Source organism: Mus pahari, chromosome 1 (assembly GCF_900095145.1).
Source record: "Mus pahari chromosome 1, PAHARI_EIJ_v1.1, whole genome shotgun sequence".
Lineage (NCBI taxonomy): Eukaryota > Metazoa > Chordata > Mammalia > Rodentia > Muridae > Mus > Mus pahari.
Window position 1 is genome coordinate 148361819 of NC_034590.1, and position 22357 is coordinate 148384175.

Here is a 22357-nt window from a genome sequence, read left to right on the forward strand (position 1 = left end):
TAAAGCCCTAACTATGTTTTCTTTGTCTAATTCTTTAAGCTCTTTTAATATCTTTTAAAATCTTTAGATTTATTTACCATCAAGTCTTCATACTATTTTTAATTATGTTTTTCCGCATGTATGTTTGCCTTTGTAAAAACTGAAATTATTTTGATAACGTTTCAGGATGGAAAATTTTAGTAACTGGCATGGACTGTCTAGTGAAATCCAGGCCTTTCAGACAACCTTCTCTTCCCTTACCCCACCCCCACACATAGAACATTAGTTAATACTTCTTGAGAGAGGTTCTCACATAGCTGACCTCAAATTCTCTGTGTAACGGAGCAGGAACGTGAACCCCTTCAACCGCTGAATGCTGTGATTACACAGGTGTAGTTTTATGCAGTGCTGGCATTGAACTCGGCTTTTTGCATGTTTGTCAAGCACTTAACAAATGTGCTATATATTACTCTCAAGTCTAATTCTAATACATCTTAAAACCTATTTTAGGCAGGGATTCCAGACCCTCCAAACATGTCAGAAGAGTTAATCCAGTTGAAAGCAAAAGAGCGACACTTTTTAGAGCAATTGTTAGATGGGAAGAAGTTAGAAAATTACAAGATCCCAGTGCCAATCAATGCTGAACTCAGGAAATATCAGCAGGTAAGTGTGTAAATGTGAAATCACTTTTTCTATTTGATTCAGTAAAGTCTTAGGTTTAGTGTCCGATTTTAATTTATCTAGGTTCGTACAAATACGTTTTACAAAAATATGCTCTGCTTACATTTACATAGATTTCCTTTTTCTACCCAACTTTCTAGGATGGTGTGAACTGGTTAGCCTTTCTCAATAAGTATAAGCTTCATGGAATTCTGTGTGATGACATGGGCTTAGGAAAAACATTACAGTCCATCTGCATCCTAGCGGGAGATCATTGTCAGAGGTAATAAAAACAATTCCAGAATAAAGGTTCTAAATCCTGACCAATGGAAACAAATTGCTTACTTGTTTTTTTTCTTTTGTAAAGGGCCCAGGAATATGCAAGATCAAAATTGGCAGAATGTATGCCACTTCCTTCCTTGGTGGTTTGTCCACCAACATTAACGGGTCATTGGGTAGATGAAGTAGGTAAATTTTGCTCCAAAGAATATCTCAATCCATTGCATTATACTGGCCCTCCCACTGAAAGGATAAGGTAAGAGCCGTGCAACAAAATGGTTCATAGTTTAAGTGTTTTGGAAACACAAACTTTATTAAAAGTGAACTGTAGTTAGCTCTATAATTAGACTATAGAGACCTAGCTAGCTTAAGGAAATGGTAAGAAGGTAACAGTGAAGCTCACCAGAATGAAGGACTTGAACCACTCTCCCACCCGTGTCCATATCCACCCTGGGTGCTCTCTTGAGGACCTTGGGGCCTCAGCACCTCTCTTTTCTTTTATTCCATTCTTTACATATTTTCTGTTTCCTTTTCTTCTCCTTTGCTTTCTTTCTATGTACTTTGGTTCATACTGGCTGTTGTAGATATACTACTGTCATGGCCACAGTGTGTACTCAGGATCACCCCCTCAGGTACTGGTTCTCAATCTGTGGGTCACGATCTCTTTGTAGTTGAATATCAGATATGTACATTATGATTTATAACAGTAGTAAAATTACAGTTATGAAGTAGCAATGAAATAATTTTATGGTTGAAGTCACCACAACCTTAGGAACTGTATTATAGGGTCACAGCATCAGGAAGGTTGAAAATTACTACGCTAAGATCCACAGTTTGAAGCCGGGCGTGGTGGNAGTGAGTTCCAGGACAGCCAGGGCTACACAGAGAAACCCTGTCTCAAGAAAAACCAAAGGAAAAAAAAAGAAAGAAAGAAAGAAAGAAAGAAAGAAAGAAAGAAAGAAAGAAAGAAAGAAAAGAAAAAAAAAAAAAAAAAAAAAAAAAAAAAGATCCACTGTTTGGAGATCAGCATAGGGCTTGAGTGAAGCTCACTTGAGTTTGTTAAGTGGACAGTGAGGATTTGAATGTAAGTACTTCAAATGTTTGTACTTGCAATTCCTGTAGCGTCCGTTAGTATTCGTGCATCTGCACATGATAGGAATTCTGCTTGTTAGCTACCTAACAGGGAATCAGTTCACTCCCTTGAGATTTTTAAGGGTGGGTTATTGCTTTAGAAGCAACTAGAGGACTCTTTCTTGTTTTTCTTTCCCAAATGTAGTTTGTTGAGTTGATCTTTACTTTACTTTATTCTAGAGTTGGTAAATGACCTTGGGTAGTCGCTGACCGTATTCTCCACTACCATACTAAGTAGTTCTTTACTCTCATCAGAGATCTCAGTCCTGGCCATGACAGACTGGCTGTTTAATCATGTTCAGAAGATAAAATCTTGTGAATAGGTCAACCTGGTTCTGATGCTTCATCTTCATCTTTTTATTCATTATGGGGGTCTAGGATTGATAAGACCATTTAGCCTGAATGGTAAATGAATGAATGTGCCCCAAAAGAAGAGATATTGACAAAGCTCTTGCTAAATTTTGAGTTAGGTACTCATCTTTTTTTCTGAGTCACATATCAGATCTGCATCATAAAGTATGTGGTAGCATTCTTGATTACAGAATAAACACAGTGCTCAGTAGCCTGATTGGAACACTTTACAGATTTACACTATAATAGCTGCAGTTACACCATTGAAATTGTATTAAGAAGAGTGTGGTGGCTCACACCTTTACCCTTTAATCCCAGCTTGGGAGGCAGAGGCAGGCTGATCTCTGAGTTCAAGGCCAGCCTGGTCTACAAAGTGAGTTCCAGGACAGCAAGGGCTACACAGAGAAACCCTGTCTGAAAAAAGCCAACCAGACCAAATCAAAAAAAAAAGGAAAATAAAATGGCATTAAGAAATTAATAATTCCCGTTTTCTTTCCTTATTTTCTTTAAAGGTTGCAACATCAAGTTAAAAGGCACAATCTGATAGTAGCCTCATATGATGTTGTGAGGAATGACATAGACTTTTTTCGGTAAGAATTCAAATTTATTTTAGAAAAATTTAGTATTGATAGGTGGTAGATAGGGAGGATAGGATAATGTGGGTACTGAGTATGAACAGTATACTTGACATACATGTATGAAAATGTCAGCTAAACTGTCACTTTTTACAGTGGATGCATGCTATTTTGATTTTTAAAGCTTAGTTGGGAGAAAGCACAAAAGAGATTTTCAGGCTGGTGGAACATGATGTTTTGCTCTGGATTGTGGCTATGTATATAATATACCTTATAGAATTCATACATTCACATCAGAATTGTAGCTTTGTCTTCATGTATTCTCTATTTCCATGAAATACTTCTAGCAAGAAAAACGAAAAAGAAAAATTGATATTGAAGTCGAGAATACTTAATTTTTCAGCTTCTACGATTGTTCCTATAATGTCTGATATGTAGGAAAAGATGGATAACATTTATTTATTTATTTTTCCTTAGAAATATTAAATTTAACTACTGTATTCTTGATGAAGGCCATGTCATAAAAAATGGAAAAACCAAGTTGTCCAAAGCAGTAAAACAGCTGACTGCTAATTATAGGGTTATTCTTTCTGGAACACCAATCCAGGTAATTGTTTACAGTTCTTCCGATTTTAAAACAGAAATAATAAACTTGCCAGGTTGCATAGCATTTAGAAGTAAATTACGGAGTCTTTTAGTTTATAAAGATGATAAAAGTAGTTAAATTGTTTTTGTGAAGGCTCCTTTGGTATGTGGCAGGAGCATGCAGGTTTGACTTTTGTCTGTTTTTATTTTGAGACAGGGTCTTACTATGTAGCCCTAGCTGGTCTGAAATCCTAGCTGGTTTTAAATTCATTGTAATACCCCTGCCTCTGCTTCCTGAATGCAGGGATTACACATATACATGATCACACCTGGCCTTTCATAAGTAGTCTTTTTTTTTTTTTCCTTCTTCTTGGTTTTTGAGATGGGGTCTTTTTATGTAGCCCTGGTTGTCCTAGAACTAGCTCTGTAGATAATGCTGGCCTCAGATTCACAGAGATCTACCTGCATATGCCTCCCAAGTGTTGGGATTAAAGGCGTGCATCACCACTGCCTGGCCATAATTAATCAGATTATTAGATTAATTAGATTTATATATTTTTAATTTTATGTGTATGAGTGTTTTGCCTGTGTACTGTGTATAAGGAGATCACAGAGACCAGAAGAGAGTGTTACATTCCATGGTACTGGAGTTATAAATTGTTGTCACTATGTTGGGAACTGAATCTGGGTCCTCTATAAGAGCAGCAACTCTTTCTTAACTCCTTTCAAGGTGTCCCATCTCCTTTGCCATTATATAGTTGAGACTAGCCCAGAACTCACTATAGATCAAGCTCACAGGTCTGCTTGCCTCTTAAATAGGTCAAGTTTTATTAAAGGTCATACTTACATTCTAATTTTTAGGTTAATTAAATAACTCTTGTTTGATGTTTAAAACAGATTTGATCCTACCCTGACCATTCTACTTCTGTAGTTACCTAGAAATCTGATTTAGCAGTGAAAATAGAACCATCTTAGAAATAAATATCACACAGTAGAGGTGTGAAAATTTCAGCAAATGTTCATATCTTGCCTGGATAGCCAGCCACCTTTTTGGTAGGAAGATTACCTTATTCTCCAATTAGTGGAACCATATTTTCTAGCTCTAAAAATGAAAATTTGTTTTCAAGGCAGGATTTTTCTGTGTAGTAGTATAACTGTTCTCAAATTAGTTTCATCTACCTCGGCTTCCCACGTGCTGAGGTACAGGAGCAAGCCACATGTATGTGGTGGCACAGCCCTTTGACCCCAGCACTCTTGAGGCAGGGGCAGGCAGGTCTTTGTAAGTTTGAGGCCAGCCTGATCTACACAGGTAGTTCCATAACAGCCAGGGCTGTAAAGAAACTCTATCTTAATAAAAATAAAAAGTAAGAAAAAGGGAGTTCTGAGGCTTACAGTTATAGCTAGTTTAGTAAGCATTGCATATTTTAATAATCATTAAGTTTTCTTTTATAGATTTTTCTAAACTTACTAGAAGTTCTGTGGGCTGTGTGTGTCTGTAAGAATGTGTGTTATTTTGTTTTGTTAGGGATCAATCCCAGGGCTGCAACAATTTCAAGCAAGTGTTAAATTCTGAGTTAAACCCCTAGCCCAAAGTTGGTTTTGGTATGTGTCTATTTTAAAGTGCACTAAAAGGGGATGGGAGAGACTTAGATTTAATTACTATTACTATATTACTACTACTACTACTACTACTACTACTACTATTATTATTATTATTATTATTCAAGATAGAGTTTTCTCTGTGTATCCCTGGATGTCCTGGAGTTCACTATGTTAACCAGGTAGACCTTGAATTTAGAGATCCACCTGCCTCTGCCTCCCAAGTGCTGGGATTAAAGGTGCATGCCCTATTTAAGTACTTGTATTTGATTGAGACATCAGAAGGTTTGAGGATTTGTCCAGTTAAAAAGCCATCTTTTTTCTTCCTCCACTTTAGTTTTGAAGCGGTCAGGTGGGTCTCTGCTCTGCAGAGCTTTAGTGGGATTAGAAGAGTGTCCATGTTAGAGAGCAGCTGAGTGTGCTGAGCCAGAGCCTGCGCTGCTGAGGTTTCTGAAGAAGAAAAAAGTTAGGATCCAGATCTACTAGGAAATGATACTTTCCAAAATGAAGAAAAGATAATTGATGATTCTTTTTCTGTTCAGAACAATGTTTTGGAGTTGTGGTCATTATTTGATTTCCTTATGCCTGGATTTTTGGGTACTGAACGCCAGTTTGCTGCTCGATATGGCAAACCTATATTAGCGAGTAGGGATGCACGAAGCTCTAGTCGAGAACAAGAAGCAGGTAAGGAAGAAGTACATTACATCCTCATGGTCAGGAGTATGATGCATCACAGGCATTCAAAACTTTGTTCTCCTTGTTGACAGGTGTTCTTGCAATGGACGCACTGCACCGTCAAGTCCTGCCGTTCCTTCTCAGAAGAATGAAAGAAGATGTTTTGCAGGATCTTCCACCTAAAATTATTCAAGACTATTACTGTACTCTTAGCCCTCTCCAGGTTAGGAATGTGGTCATTGTAGTTGTTGATAGAATGCTAATAACAGGACAGCCTTTTTTCAGATGCCCATCATAGTTAAGTTCTCCAGTTTATTTGGTTACTTTCTGGACATATTCCTTAAATATTGATGTGAATGGTAAAGAATAAACAAGAGCTACATCTCACTCTAGTGGAGGAGTCTAGAGCCTTTCCCTCCAAAGGGACAGCATACTTTCTCTAAAGATAGTGATCTGTGTTCTGTAGATTAAAATAGAGACCAATGTTCTTCTCCCCTCCAAGTGTAAGGGTGTAATCCTTTGGAATCTGGCCCTAAACTACCAAGTAACGCCCACTCCCCTCCCCCCCACCTACTCATTAAGATATTTCACTTAAAGAAAGCACTATGACTTCTCGTGGGCTGTTTTTGAGTGAAATAAAACTTACTTGAGGGGTTGATGAAATGGCTCAGTGGTTCAGAGCACCGATTGCTTTACCAGAGGTCATGAGTTCAAATCCAGGAGCCACTTGGTGGCTCACATCTATCCATAATGAGAAACAAAGAACCGGAGCAAGAGGGGAAAAAGAAAAAGAAAAAAAAAAAAAGCTCATCTGTTAAAAAGACTTACTTGAACACAAGTCATAGAGGAGGCGATAGTTGATCTGTATTGGAATTGAGGCTACCTGACTGATGGACAGGTGCCATAAGCAACATGAATGTGCTTACTACAGGGTGATTTACATCCCTGGCAGAGTATTTTGGGATAATGTAGGACTTTACTACACAGAGTGGTATCTGATTCCATGATATAAATAGTTTATCTTTAGAATTTTTATTTTGTATTTTCAAACCATTGGTAACTGATACTGCAAGAAACAAAAAGGGGCAGAGAGGATACCAATATTAACAAAATCCCTTATTATGGCCAAAATCTGCTTGTGAGTAGTATTGTGTCATCTTTAAGACAGCATTATAGATGTTACATACTCCCTGATTTTGAAAATACAGCAAAAGTGAGAAAAAGTAAGCAACTTGCCTAATAACACTATTTGAGTTAAGTATAAAATCTTGATCTTTGGGATGTTATTGTACTTGAAATATTAGTTGTATTCAATCTGTTCCAAATACATTTTAACCCATTTCTGACTTTATACGCAGAGACTGTTAGAAGAGTTTTATTGTGGGCTTTCCTTGTACTCTCTTCATTCAAACCATTTGTTAGACATTTTGCGTGGTTAGTTTATATATTTTGTCTCAGTATTGTTTGGTTTGGCAAGGTCAAACACATCAAAGACTCATAGAATTATCCCAAATCTAACCTTATCCTCTTCTGGTATATGTTAGTGTAGTGCCCGTTAGCCAGTTCTGATCTATTCACCTTGGATTTATGGGCAGGGAGCTCTGGTTCTTCTGTGCTTTAACATCTGGTCTACAGAGTGAGTTCCAGGACAGCCAGAGCTACACAGAGAGAGCCTGTCTCAGAAGAAAAAAGAAAAGAAAAGAACTTCTTGAAAGGAATGTCTTATGAGTAATGGGATATTTTTGCCCTCTGGGGAGGGAATGGTGATAATATTCTAGTGCCATAGTACTATGGTATAGGCAAACCCACAGCTAGATGTTCTGGAGGGCGAGAACTCAGAGGGACATGACATTTTGCCTTTGGTTAGCATTTATGGATTTGTATTCTGTGAGTTTGGTTCTTTCATCCTTGATAGATTTTTTTTTTTTCCTTTTGCATTATGTTAGTACAAGGTAATGCTTTAAATTAGCACTAACATTCTTGTAAAATCTAGTCTCAGAAGGGACTGAGGTTTTCGGTTTTGTTTTTTAATAGACTTGTATTAAAAATAGATTTTTCTCATTTACTTATAATGGATCTGACTCCCTTTTGTTGATAATTTATTTTCCTAAGTGAAGGAAAAATTTAGTGTTTGTGTGTGTAATACTTTGCAGATGAACTTAACACATTAATTTTTCATTTTTCTGTAAATGTAATTTTAAGGCAACTTACATACAGATGTAATGTATTATCTCTAATATCAATAATGAGGTAGTGGTGTCTTAGTTTGCTTTATTTATAAAGGCTGGTTTAATTTACTGTTTATGGTGCGCACATGCACGCGCGCGCGCACACACACGCGCACACACACACCCCTACCCCTTTTCTTAGATGTATATTAACTGTTTCCCTGGGACAATTTCACAGGTTCAGCTTTATGAAGATTTTGCTAAGTCGCGTGCCAAGTGTGATGTTGATGAGACCGTGTCTTCAGCCGTTCTTTCAGAAGAACCTGAAAAACCAAAACTTAAAGCTACAGGTCATGTATTCCAGGTAGAGGTTATAGACTACTTTTAAGAATTAAAGAATGTTCTTTAATGGGGGCTGTTTTTATATAGAAGACTAAAGTGCATATTTCTCTTTTTTCCAACACTGAAAATAACATGAAAAATATCAAAGTACCCATTTACTCTTTGCTGGTTTTGTTTGTCTGTGAGAGGCAGCCTTGTAAAGCTCAGGCTAGCTGCATGGTCACCATGTAAATGGTACATGAGCCTCTGTCCTCGAATCCCCTGTTTTTGCCTCCAGAGTTCTAGGATTACAAGCATGTGCCGCCACACCCAGCTAATGTTAATATTAGCAATGGGAAAATGCTTTTAATATCTACCTTACAGAGTGTAGCACACATTTGTGTTAAATGAAAAGAGGGCTTTAGAATGAAGGATCTTACTTTTCAGAAAGTAATGAAGTAAATGCAGTGCAGTGTGGGTGCACATCTGTGTGTGCTCATCTGTAGCTGACATTAGCTTTTTTTTTTTCCCCCTTCCCCCTTTTCTTTTTTATTTGTCAAGACAGAGTTTCTCTGTGTAGCCCTTGGCTGTCTTGGAACTTACTTTGTAGACCAGGCTGGCTTCAAATTCAGATATGTGCTTGCCCCTGCCTCCCAAGTGCTGGGATTAAAGGCATGTGCCACCCGGCTAGTATCTTGTAGATGGTTCCCCACATTGCATAATGAGGGAGGGAATCTTGTTGAGCCTCAAAGCTTGCTGTTCAGGCTTCTCTGGTCAGGGAATCCCTAGTGTCCTTCCACCATGCACTGGAATTACAGGCGTTCCCCATGTTTACTCAGATTTCTTTTTCCCTTTAATGTTCTAGGGATCTGAGTGCTGGGCCCCATGCTTATGGCAAATGGTTTATGGGCTGAGCTATCTTGCTCTGAACTGGATCTTGAACACCGAGTAGGAATTTTCTAGATAAATGGACTGGGGAGGAAAGGATACAAAATTACAGACACTTGAGCTATAAAAGCCCACTTACATAGCTGTTTTCCCCTTTAAAGGCGTTACAATATTTACGTAAGCTCTGCAACCATCCAGCACTGGTCTTAACCCCTCAGCACCCAGAATTCAAGAGCACTACTGAAAAACTGGCCATTCAGAATTCTTCTCTTCATGATATTCAACATGCCCCTAAGCTCTCAGCCTTGAAACAAGTACGTATGTCTTTCAATGATAGAATTATGTCCCTAGCATATAATATTAGAACACGTTGGTACGTATGTCTTTCAATGATAGAATAATGTCCCTAGCATATAATATTAGAACACGTTGCTTTTCCCAAAGATTATTGATGTGTTTACCATTTACTGTATTTCTAAATTTGGCTTACAATTTTTTATAGATTTAAAAAAAAAAAAAGATGTACCACTCCCACTGTGCAGCCCTGACATTACTTCACAGTCCTGTACAGCAGTCACTGTCGAGGTCGCTGAGGAGTCTGTCACCCAGAGCCATTGCCTCCTGAGCACCCACTGACCATCCTCCTCTTAAAATGCTAAACCTGCTTTCTACGACTTACCTCTTACCTCGGCTGTTTCATCTAAAGGGGGTCACTCAGTGGTGTGCTTTTGACTGGCCCTTTTAATTAATTAATTAAACAATTAAACTTTATTTATTTATTTATTTATTTAATTTATTTATTTATTGAGGCATGGTTTCGCTATGTAGCCCTGACTGGCTTGTAATTTACTGTGTAGCTCAGGTTGGCCTCAAGCTCACTGATCTGCCTGCTTCTCTCAGTATTGAGATTAAAGATATGCATCACTATACATGATCCCTTATTTAAAGAAGTAACTTCATAGCTTTTGTTTGAGACATCTGTGTCACTGCCTTGAATTAACATTAACGGAAGGGGGAAGCAAGCTGGGTGGTCAGTTTTAGCCCCAAGTACTAATGGACTGAGATAGGTTACAAATCCATAAATACATTTAATCTTTTTTTCTATAGAAATACTTGCAGTAGCTAGCATGTGTGGTAGCAAATACTTGTCTATTTCTGTTGAATGAAAGTAATGCTTTCTTCCCTAAGTTGCTGTTGGACTGCGGTTTGGGAAATGGCAGTTCTTCAGAGAGTGGCACAGAGTCTGTTGTGGCACAGCACAGAATACTGATCTTCTGTCAGCTTAAAAGCATGCTTGATATAGTAGAACATGATTTGCTCAAGCCCCACCTGCCCTCTGTCACTTACTTGAGACTAGATGGCAGCATACCTCCTGGACAGCGGCATTCCATTGTTTCCCGGTAAGTAGCTCCCTCTGCACAGCTGCCAGGTCAAGTTAGAGTCTACAGGTTATTACTCATGAAGGCCTTTGCCTCCAGTCATGTTTTCTTTGGGTAAATACCTGCAGGTGTGTTGCTGCGTGATCCAGTCCCCGTAAACTTCCTTTACCCCAGAGCTACAGAAGCACTGTGAGGGTGCTAGTGGTTCCATTAGGAAGGCATAACGCTAGGGGTCAGACTGGAAGCAAGCAGATGGGCAGCTTAGCTAACCCTCTGTCCTAGCTACTGTTTCTCTGCTAAAACCAAGCAGTAAGCCAGCTCATCTAGAAGCAAAATGCAAAGTCTGCTTGAAATACATTGATGAAATCAGCGTTCTGAGAATGCAGATTCCCAGGTTCAGTTTCAAACCTCAGATTCTCTTCTAATGCATTCTTTTAGGTAGGGTCTCCTCAGACTCAGAGCTATCAGTAAGGCTAGTCTTTATAGCCAAATTACTGCAGGCATTTCTGTCTCCACCTTCCAGGGCTTGAATTAAAGGCAGGCTGCCATGGCCATGTGGCACTCAGGTAGGTTGTGGAGATCTGAACTCCAGTACTCTTGTGTAAGTGCTTTACCCACTAAGCCATCTTCCCAGCTCTTGTTGTTTGTCTTAATGACTGCTCTGATAATCTGTGAAGTTTTAATTTTGATTTCCCTGATAGACAGTAATGTTAAATGACTTTTTTGTTCTCTTCCATGTATTTAGTGGCCCATTTTATTGATTGAGTTGTTTAGTTTGTGTTCATTGTGTATTCTACATATTAATCCTCTAAGGTTAGCAAAGATTCCCCCTCCCCCATTCTGTAAGCTGTTTCTTCATTTGATTGTGTTCCTTTGACATACAAGGGTTTGTTTTTTGTTTTGTTTCGTTTTTTTTTTAAAATTTAATTATTATTATTATTATTATTATTATTTTGGGGGGGGTTTCGAGACAGGGTTTTTCTGTGTAGCTGTCCTGGAACTCACTTTGTAGACCAGGCTGGCCTCGAACTCAGAAATCCACCTGCCTCTGCCTCCCGAGTGCCAGGATTAAAGGCGTGCGCCACCACGCCCGGCTCTAATAAAAAAAAAAGTTTTTTTTTTTTATTTTTTAATCATGTGTAATATTGTTTCTTAGTTCCTGGCATCATTTTTTGAGATATTATTTCTTGAGTGATTGGATTCCTTTTTAGGAAGTCCTTGACCTTGTCTATATCCCAAATTAGTTTCCCTAATTTTGCCTTATACTTGGGAAGTTTCAGTTCTTAGTAAAGTCTCTGATCGTTTAGGATTGTTCTTTTTATCTAGGAGGACAGGGACCTCGTGTGGAGATCAGTCTCTCAGCACTGTCAGTGAGAAGGGACTATCTTTACTCCAGTGTAGGTGTTGGGCATTTTGTTGAAGTTGAGGTTGGTACATGAGTGTATATTTGGGTCCTTTGTTACACTGCATTATTTTCAATGTCTGTGTCCTTGAAATACGCTGTTTCCTGTGGCTTAGAAACCAGCTCTAGTAACAACTCTCGATGTCTCCTTTGCTCAGGACGGCGTTGCTTACTCCAGGTCTTCTGTAGTTCATAGGAATAGGATTCTTCCCCATTTTTTGTGAAGTTATTGAAGTTGTTATGTTGTTTGAGACAAGGTTTGATTATGTAGCCATGACTGGTCTGGAACTCACACTGGCCTCAAACTCAGAGTCCTACCTGCCTCTGGCTTCTGAGTGCTGGGATTAAAGACATGTGCCACCATGCCCAGCTTGTTGAAATATTGTTTTATATTCTTATCATATTCATACCTCCCTCATTTCATACTTTCCCATTTCACTCTATCCTACTTTTTAACCCTTATTTAGTATTTATTTTTGCCCCAGTGAGTCCTGTCAGTGCTGCCTGTACACTCTTTGGTAGAGTAGTAAAGGTTGGGACGTGTACATTGAATTTGTAGGTTGCTTTTGGTAATACAGCCCTTTTCACAATTTTCTAAATTTAGTCAGAGGGCTTTTCATTTACATGTGTCTTTCAGTGTCCTTTTTCAAAATTTAAATCTTACTAGCTGGGCATGGTGGCACATGTCTTTAATCTTGGCACCTGGAAGGCAGAAGCAAATATCTCTCTATGAGTTCAACACCAGCCTAGCCACATATCAAGTTCCAGGAAAGCCAGGGTTACATAGAGAGACACTGTTTCCATATACCAACAACAAATAACTTTCTTTGTAGAGCCCTTTAATCTCCTACTTAAGGTCTTCTAAGACTGTCTGTCTGCTTTCTCAGCATGTCTGTTTCTGATTTGTAGGAATGCCTTTGAATGATTTTGAATGTAGATTTTTAATTGTTTCTTTGCTTAAAAGTTTGTGAGATCTAAGAGTTTTATGATGGAATTGTGTGTGTGTATGTGTGTGTGTGTTTTCAGTCTCTCATTGAACCTGGTTGAGGCTAGACTTGCCTCGTCAGCCAGCCCCAGGATTCACCTATTTTTGGTGTGGGTACCGAGGGCTTGAATCCAGGTCCACACCAAGCACTTTAACCACTAAGCTGTCTTCCAGCCTAAGATGAAGATAAAACTCAAGTCATCTACTAAAAACCAGCTACCTGCCACCTCTGACTTTCCTTCCTCTTTCGTCCCTTTGTTTCCTTCTCATCTCACTGCTCTTCAAGCACCATATTGATTATAGTGAAGAGCTTGGACCCTTTTCTATTCCAGGTTTTAGAAAAAATGAATGTCTGTCATATACATCCTTTATTACATTGAGATATGTTCCTTTTATCCCTAGTTTTTCTCTGAGTTTATCTTGAAGGGACTGAGGATTTTGTCCAGCTCCTGCACCTATTGAAGTAATTGTTTGCCGTCTCTCTTTGAGTCCATTATGTAATGATTTACATCCACTATTATGCATAGGTTAAGCCAACCCCTGGGATGAAGCCAACTTGACTACCATCTTTTTCCAATGTTACTTAATTTGACTTGCAAGTATTTATTGATAATATTGTTCATCATAGGGAATATATTTTTTGTTATTAACTGTTTTGATATCAGTAACACTAGCTTTTAAAAAGGTTGAAGTCTTTGCTGTTTGCTGTGAATTGGCTTGATGAATGCTGGTGTTGCTTCTCACTGAGTGACTCAGAATTCAGTGACTCCGGCTGGACCTGGGCTCTTTTAATTGTGAAATATTTCAGTAGATTGTCTAGAAATATATCCATTCCTTTTAGTTTCTTAATTACAGTAGTTCTTAAGGTATATTCTAATCTGAATTTTGTGGCTCTCATTTTGTAAAAGGTTCTTTAGCTTTCTGCTGTAGTTCGGCTGTTTGATGTTCTTGTGTATCTTTTCAGAGAACCTTTTTTTTTTTCCCACTATTTTGTTCTTTCTTTTTCTTTTAGATTTTTTTAAAATGTAATTTCTTACCTTTGTTTCTTTCTTTTTTTCTGTGGACTTAGGGTTTAAGAGCACAACTTGCATGTGTGTGTGTGTGTGTGTCTGTCTGTCTGTCTGTGAAAGAACAACTCTGGAGTCAGTTCTGTCCTTCCACCATGCCATTACTTGTTGAGCTGTTACACAGGCTCTGGATTTTTAATGTCTGCACTCGGAGCTCTAAACTTCCTTCTTACAGCTGCTTCCATTGGGTTGCAGAGGTTTTGATGAGTTCTCATTTTCATTGGACTTCAGACATTTAAATCTTTCTCTTATTTCTTGTTCAGTAGTGTGTGCTTTTCTTCTGGATTGCCTGTCGGGGTCTGTGGGTACACTGTGGATGTCTTCGGACACACCAGAAAAGGGCATCGGATCTCATTATAGATGATTGTGAACCACCATGTGGTTGCTGGGATTTGAACTCAGGACCTCTGGAAGAACAGTCAATGCTCTTAACCACTGAGCCATCTCTCCAGCCCCTATGAGTATATTCTAAGACTAGTAAATATAGCTATCCTGATCATTTGCCTCCGCCTTCCCACTCACCTGCCCACACTTTAAAAGTTCACTATTGGGTTTTTAATTATAACATCTCTACCTTTACGACTTAACCTGCATCTGCTGTAAAGTGTAGCTTGTCTGGCCTTATTTCTGTTCATACGATCTCTGACTAATGAATCCTTTCTGATACAGATGTGCATGCATGCATGCCTATGTATATATAAGCGTTTATACAAAATATGCAGTAACAGTTCAAGGGCACAGCTTGTGTTGGAGAAGTCAGGGCAGCAGTCAGCTAGTCACACTGCATCTGCTGCCAGGAAAAGAAAGTGACGAATGCAGGAGCATGTGCTTGATATTTATTTTATGTATATGAGTACACTGTAGTTGGACAGATGGTTGTGATCCATCAAGTGGTTGCTGGGAATTGAACTCAGGACCTCTGCTCGCTCGGGCCCTGCTTGCTCCAGCCCAAAGATTTATTTATTGTTGTATCTAAGTACACTGTAGCTGTCTCTAGACACACCAGAAGAGCCGCCATGTGGTTGCTGGGATTTGAACTCTGGACCTTCAGAAGAGCAGTCAGTGCTCTTAACCGCTGAGCCATTTCTCCAGCCCCTCCCCTTTTCATTTAGTCCAGAAAATCTCCCCATGGGATGATATTTAGGACAGGTATTCCCACTTTGTAACCTAGAAACCTCTTCACAGACAAAGCTGATTCCTTTTCTGGTTATTTCAAGTCTTATCAAGTTGACAGAGTTTAACCATCACAGTATATTTGTATTCAAAGGACATTCTCATCTCAGTGGATAACAACAAACATCCATACCATGGCTGTGCTGACAAGTTCTATATCAGCTTGACACAAGCTAGAGTTGATTAGAAGAAGAAATTTCAATTGAGAAAATTCCCCCACCAGATTGGCCTCTGGGCAAGCCTGTGTTTCATTTTCTTAATTGATGTGGGAGTGTCCAGCTCACTGTGGGCAGTTACACTCCTCGGCTATTGGGCTGCTACAAGAAGACAGGCTGAGTAAGCCACAAGGAGCAAGCCTGGCAGGTAGAAAGCAGCATCCTTCATGGCTTCAGCTTCAGCTTCAGCTCCTGCCCTCAGTTCCCTGGATGGTGGACTGTGATGGAACTGTTAGAACTCAGAGTGCTAAGCTGGAATAAAGCCCTGTCCTCCTCAGGGTGCTTTTGATCATAGGATTTTATCACAGCAGTAGAAACTCTTAAGACAGGTTTTTAAAGTAGTATGTTTCATTTTAATAAAGGATGCTAACTCTGGTTTTGTTATCTGTGTGTAGATTTAACAATGACCCATCCATTGATGTTCTTCTACTCACAACTCATGTTGGTGGCCTGGGCCTTAACTTGACTGGAGCTGACACTGTGGTGTTTGTGGAGCATGACTGGAACCCTATGCGAGATCTACAGGCCATGGACCGGGCCCATCGTATCGGGCAGGTGCGTCATCTAACACTGCACTAAATGCTAGACAGAAACTACAGAAGAGCAGGAAGACTGGGTTCCAGTGCGCATTCACCTCAGTGAGATCGCTTCCACCAGCACTTTCTAGCACAGCTACAAACGCCTGGGTCTCTGTGTGTGCTGTCTTAGGGTGCTCTATGATTCCAGGGACAGACAAAACTCCAGTCAGATTTAAGCTAACACTAAGGGCTGGCTTGACAACCTGAGTTTATCAGTTTACAATATGGTTTAATTGTTTTTTCTTATTTAGAAACGTGTGGTTAATGTCTACCGGTTGATAACCAGAGGAACACTAGAAGAAAAGATAATGGGCTTGCAGAAATTCAAGATGAACATTGCAAATACTGTTATTAGCCAAGAAAACTCTAGCTTACAGAGTATGGGCACTGATCAGCTTCTTGACCTGTTCACTCTAGACAAGGTAAAGACTTCCTTAGCTTTAATCAGTCCTGGGGTTGCCTGTGCTGACAGTGGGCACTCTGAAGTGTGTGTGTCCAGGCTGCTGTAGCTTCGTTTTCTGGGATTAGTAAGAGAACACTGGCTGCTCTTCAGTTCCCAGCACCCATATGGCAGCTCACAACTGTCTGTAACTACTGTGCAGGGGATCCGCTGCTCTCATACAGATGTTCAGGCAGAACACCCATGTACATAGAGTGCAGGGCCCATGAAGGCTGAGGCTGGCATGAGATCCTGTGGAGCTGAAGTAATAGGATGGTTGAGAGCTGCTCATTGTGGGAGCTTGAGCCCTCTACAACTGCTGAGCCATCTCTCCAGCCTCCAACACTTCATATTTTTAAAAATAACACTTATTTTATTATGTTTGGGGTGTGTATGTCAAAGTGTATATCTAGGGGTTGGTGCCTGTCATCCACCATCTGGCTTCTGAGGCCCTGGCTCAGAGTTATTATTGTGGGGGACCAAACTACTAATCTATTAGATAACCTACCATCAGAAATGTACCACATCAGAGCATGGTGGCTAAGGCCTGTGATCCCAGCACTCTGGAAGCTGAGGCAGAAAGGGTCAGCCTGGACCAAATTGTAAGACCCTGTCTTACTTCATCCCTCCCTCTTGTGCCTGTTTTCATCTTATTTATTGGTTGACTGAGAAAACTCTCACATATCTCAGACTATCCTTGAACTTGCAGTATAGCTGAAAATGACCTTGAACTCCTTCTACAGCCTGCCTCCCCTGTGTGTGCCTGGGTTTGTGCTGGACTGGGGCGCAGTGGCACTCGCTCTGTCCCTGAGCTTCTCCCCATCCATTTTGCTTTCCTCTTTCTAGTGTTGGAGATTGAACTCAGGGATCCAACCACTGCGCTATAGCTAGCCTTTGATCTTTGATATTGCTGAATTAAACTGAGTATGGTAGCACACACCTCTAAATCCAGCACTGGGGAGGCAGAGGCAGGTGGATATCTTGAGTTCAAGGACAGCCAGGGCTATATAATGAGACCATGTCTCAAAACAAAAAATAAAACTCACTTTATCTTCCAATGTTGTATTAGGATGGAAAAGCAGAAAAGGCTGACAGCTCCACTTCTGGAAAAGCAAGCATGAAGTCAGTTCTTGAAAACCTGAGTGACCTCTGGGACACCGAGCAGTATGATTCGGAGTATAGCCTGGAGGCCTTCATGCGCTCTCTTGAGTGACTGCTGCGTGCCGGGTGCAACTGCTGCTGCTCAGTTACCTTCTGCTGATATTCAGCAGACTAAGTCTATGCGAACTTTAACTGAATGTATAAACAGATCTGAAACTACTCAGCTTAGTGCTGGCTCTTGCTTCATTGGGGAACAAGTTATTCTCAAGTATTTGCACTGTATTAAATACATTGTTAATGTGAAAAGTTTAAATTTTACATGCTGAATAGCTGCAGACAGGAAGCAGCCAGGTTTCCATGAGCTACCAGGAGGTGCTTCTGCAGGGACAGCCTCCTCTACAGTCACTTTCTCCACGATGAGATCCACCAGTGCTGTGGTGTTTGTATGCATTTGTGTTCTTTAAAATAGTACTTGTTTTTATAATTGATTACAAATAGGGCTTCTTTTGTATAAAAGCCTTAATGAGCCATACTTTTCAGAATTTCAGAGTGACTTTAATATTAACCCTAGGACATGAAAATGTTAAGCAATGAATTGAACCAGGCCCTGTGGCAACCTTTGTATATTTAATGCAGATGCATATGGTGTTTTTCAAATCCTTTAACAACATTTTGTTCACTTTTAAAGTATACTAAATAATAAATGCAGGTACTGGTATTTAAGGCTACAATAACATCCTATTAGAGGGTGGGTTTCTGTTTAATTTATCTAATGGCTAGGATATAGCCAGATTCAAAGAACCTGTATGTACTCAGTAAGTTTCAATCATATATATATATATATATATTTTGTAACTATGAACACACAGTTTTCCAGACATAGATTTTACACTGCTTAAATCCTGACCCCTGTGGTAAAGACTGTTTACTGTTGCAGGGCATGCCTGACACGTGGGGAGGAATGCTCTTTATACACAGCACACAAGGATACGCGTATTTATATGACAGTGTCCACCCTACACTGGAAAATGTGTCTGGCTTTGGCACTAAAATCATGTAGTTATACCAGACAGCAATAATAATTGAGCAGAGAGCTAATGAGCTAGTGTTAAAACAGCTCAATGGTGAGGGTGGGTAGCTGTATATAGATATGCATGTATGTGTATGTATATATAATTTTATAACTTTCCCACATAAATTAATACATGCCCGTGTATACACACATGTGGAATATATTTGTATATATGTATGTACAGGTAATAAACATCCCTAAGGTTTGTGTCTGGTCCTACACCTAGACATCAACTTAAAAACCATCAGACCTCAATTGTACAATAACAAGGGTTTTGTTTAAAATAATTAAAAAGCTCCACAGCACTTAGATATGAAGTTTGTCACACTTGAGTAGCCTTGACAACCATCCTGTAATCCTGAACCTAGCATTCCACAAGAGAATAAACATCAAATTGTAAAGTCTGTGCAATTGTGTGTTGTTTACAGTAAAGACTAACAAGCAGCTCAGATGCACAGGTTGTTGGAAGCCACTCCTTTTGTATGTAAGGTTTATATTCAAATATAGAGGACCAAAAGGAAAACTCCAGATTTCATGTAGAAGATGCAGTGTACGTGTATGCTTTCATAAACTATTTATTTGCTATTTCTGTATATTCTAAAAGCAGGGAGAGGTTTTCTCATTGAAGAAATAGTAAGGGACAGAAGAATTCACACCATATATTAGTGTTTTGTTTTATCCTCACTTGAAAAGTCAGAAGTAGAAGGCAGGTAAAGTCTACAGCTTAATCAGAAAGTGCATGCACGCACTGGCAAGCTAGTTCTCAAAGAGAAAGTATCTCGTGCTTTGTGCGAGGAACAGTGACATATTTAAAACCTTTTGTTGTAATATGTAAAGCCACATATTCTAGTTTCCTAACAAGGGAAGGCACGTGACCCAGAACGTGGTGCCTGCCCATATGGCAGTGGGGAACACGACTTAAAGTAGAGCTTGCATTTAACCCCATTACCAGCTGTGTGGGGTGATGATGCACTAGTCACGTGTTTAAAATGTATGGGTTTTGGAGCTCAAATAAACATGGTAGAGTGTGGGTGCTGAGCTGGCTCGTGGGTTCATGGAGCCATTGTACTATTGTTGAAATTTTCAAATAATTACATTTAGGGTTGATCATACGTTAATTCTTGTAGGAAAGCCTAAGATTCTAACATTGCACAATCCTAGACTTTGAGCAGAGCTGGTTACTTGATAACTGGCAATTGTGGGGATAAGGGCCTCCATTGAGACGTTTTATAATTTATAATGTAAGTATTCCAGTGGAGCCGTCTGAAGGTGTGACAGTGTAGCACCACACCCCTTGAATGTACCTGATCTCAGAGCCAAGCCAAGTCAGGCACCTTATCCTTTGCAGAGAGCATGGCCATTTAAGTGGCACATTTGAAACTAAGAACACAATAGAGCTAGGCATGGCGGCAGACAACAAACCAGCGAAAGAGAACTTGCAGGAAAGAGCAAACTCTGTCAGATGCCTGTGCTGAGTTTTGCCCTCCAACCCAGCCTTGTATCTTCTTCAGACCTCAATTTCCCAAGACCCCTGGTACTGAGGGGATTAAGTGACATTAAATGCAGGGATGTCTGTAATCAAATGTCAGAAAATTCAGTGTGAATCAATAAAAACTTGAGTTTTGCTACCACTCAGCTGAGAATGTTTGCTTGTCCCACTAAGCATTATCACCAACCTCTAAAAGAGAGATTGCACCTTCTGAGCTGGAGGGATGCTTCCTGGGTGAAGGAGCTCCCCACAAGCCTAACACCCTGCAGACCTTCACAAGTGCAGTGTAGCTACAGCCAACTGCTGCTTCACTTCAGTCTCCCGAGGCAGCTGGCATTGGATCTCACAGGCTTGCCTCGTGGCCTTGTAGCTGATCCAACTACTAACCAGACCTACCAAGGCTTCGGTCACATTCGTACTACATCAAAATTCTACAAGTAGTGGCTCTTGCCCACCTCCGACTGCATCTCTGCCCCTGGCCCTGTTTAATCTCAAGTCAAGCCAGTGTATTCTCTGTTGTACCTCAACATAAAACCAGAAGACAAAAAGATTCGGGGAGGAGTGAAGGAAGAGAAACGATGGGTACACCTGATCAAAGACGTCTCTCAGGCTGGAGATGGCTCAGTAGTTAAGAGCGCTGTCTGCTCTTCTAGAGGTCACGAGTTCAATTTCCTGCAACCACATGGTGGCTCACAACCACCTGTAATTGGATCTGATGCTCTCTTCTGGTGTGTCAGTGACAGGATGCTCATGAATAAATCTTTTTTAAAAAAAGACAGCTCTCAAAGGAGAGGTGTTGAGTAGGTAAATAGAGCCCAAAAAGGAAAAGTCAGGACTGAAATTCAGTGTGAAAGATGGTATTTAAGGTAAGAAGCTTCAAGATCATCTGCAGAAGTGCTACGATCCAGCGCCATTGATTAGGAAAAAGCTAATGGCCAGTGAGTCGTCATGGATCTCAACAGTGATTGCAAAAGAAACTAGAACATCTGTAAGGAGTTCTCTGACTCAAGACTAAGGCAATAGCCAACATGCACATTCATGGTTCCTTTGACTGCATGTACCATACCAATGGGAAAAGCATGGCATGGTTTCATTAATTCAGGAAAACCTTCCAGTAAAAACTGCTTGCAAGAGGGGTTAATAGTAAACGATTTGGTTAATGACAAGTCACAGGTGATTGATAAAACATGTCACATCAAACCCGGAAACACAAAAACAAAGGGACAACAGGTTTCACATCTCTCAGAAGCAACAGACCAGAAGAAAAACTGGAGTTGCATGTAGATCATGTGGATATTTAGTGTGTTTTATTTGGCATAGCAATCTGGACATACCCAACAATTCTAAAATACAGTCCTTAGATGGGCATGTCGGAAATTGACCCAAACTGACTGACCATATACTGAAGAAGAATGCAATCCCTCACATATTTCAAGAAACTTAAATTCTTCATGTCCACTTCTTTGCCAATTCAATATATTTCAGTTTTTAGGCATCATTGTAAAACAATCAAAAGGACAAAAATGGGGGGGGGTGCTAGAGGTGGTTCTTCTAGAGGACTCAAGTTCATATCCTACCACCCATATGGTAGCTCACAACCATCTCTTTAACTCCAGCCCCTGGGGATTCAGCACCCTCTTCTGGTCCCCTTAAACATCAACCACATGTATGGTGCACGGACACACATGTTCACAAAACACCCACGTGTAAGTTAAAAAAAAAGTCAGGAATGGCCACACATACCTGTAATCCCAGCACTTAGGAAGTAGAGGCAGAGGAATTTTGGCTTTGCAGAAAGCTTGAGGCCATCTTGGGCTGCTGAGGTCCTTCCTCTGAAAACAACGAAAGACCTTAAACTGGTAAAGTCATAATCTACGTAGATCCCCAGAGTCTACAAAAGTATTAAGCTAGGCAGCTTTAAGGGTTTAATGGGAGATGTCAATATTCAAAGTGTTTCTGAATGCTGGCAATAAGAATTTAATTTTTTAATATTTCAAATGTAACTACCAGAATCCATAAGACAGGTACACATCTTACAAAGTATATGAAAATATACATTGAGCCTTATAGAACAACAAAAAATGACCTTGAAAAATGGAGATATACCATGTTCATGGATTAGATACATAACTTTGGGGCTGGGCATATAGCTCAAAGTATGCTCAAGATCCTGAGTTTAATCTCCAGTGCTAGACACCAGAGTGTTCAGAAAAAAATATTGTTAGAATTTCAAATATGTATATATT

At 39.9% G+C, this 22357-nt stretch overlaps 1 protein-coding gene across 1 annotated transcript in view; it reads left to right on the plus strand.

The window, feature by feature from the left end:
- Btaf1 (B-TFIID TATA-box binding protein associated factor 1) overlaps positions 1 to 19028 on the plus strand; it is an 87361-nt gene extending 68333 nt beyond the window's left edge. The window contains exons 26-38 of the mRNA XM_021194493.2: positions 490 to 642; positions 801 to 922; positions 1007 to 1174; positions 2913 to 2990; positions 3453 to 3582; positions 5702 to 5843; positions 5927 to 6057; positions 8241 to 8366; positions 9373 to 9525; positions 10400 to 10611; positions 15828 to 15987; positions 16262 to 16432; positions 17519 to 19028. Of these exons, the coding sequence (XP_021050152.1) occupies positions 490 to 642; positions 801 to 922; positions 1007 to 1174; positions 2913 to 2990; positions 3453 to 3582; positions 5702 to 5843; positions 5927 to 6057; positions 8241 to 8366; positions 9373 to 9525; positions 10400 to 10611; positions 15828 to 15987; positions 16262 to 16432; positions 17519 to 17662 (1890 nt within the window). The 3' untranslated portion in view covers positions 17663 to 19028. The remainder of the gene's footprint in view (positions 1 to 489; positions 643 to 800; positions 923 to 1006; positions 1175 to 2912; positions 2991 to 3452; positions 3583 to 5701; positions 5844 to 5926; positions 6058 to 8240; positions 8367 to 9372; positions 9526 to 10399; positions 10612 to 15827; positions 15988 to 16261; positions 16433 to 17518) is intronic.
- The last annotated feature ends 3329 nt before the right edge of the window (positions 19029 to 22357 follow it).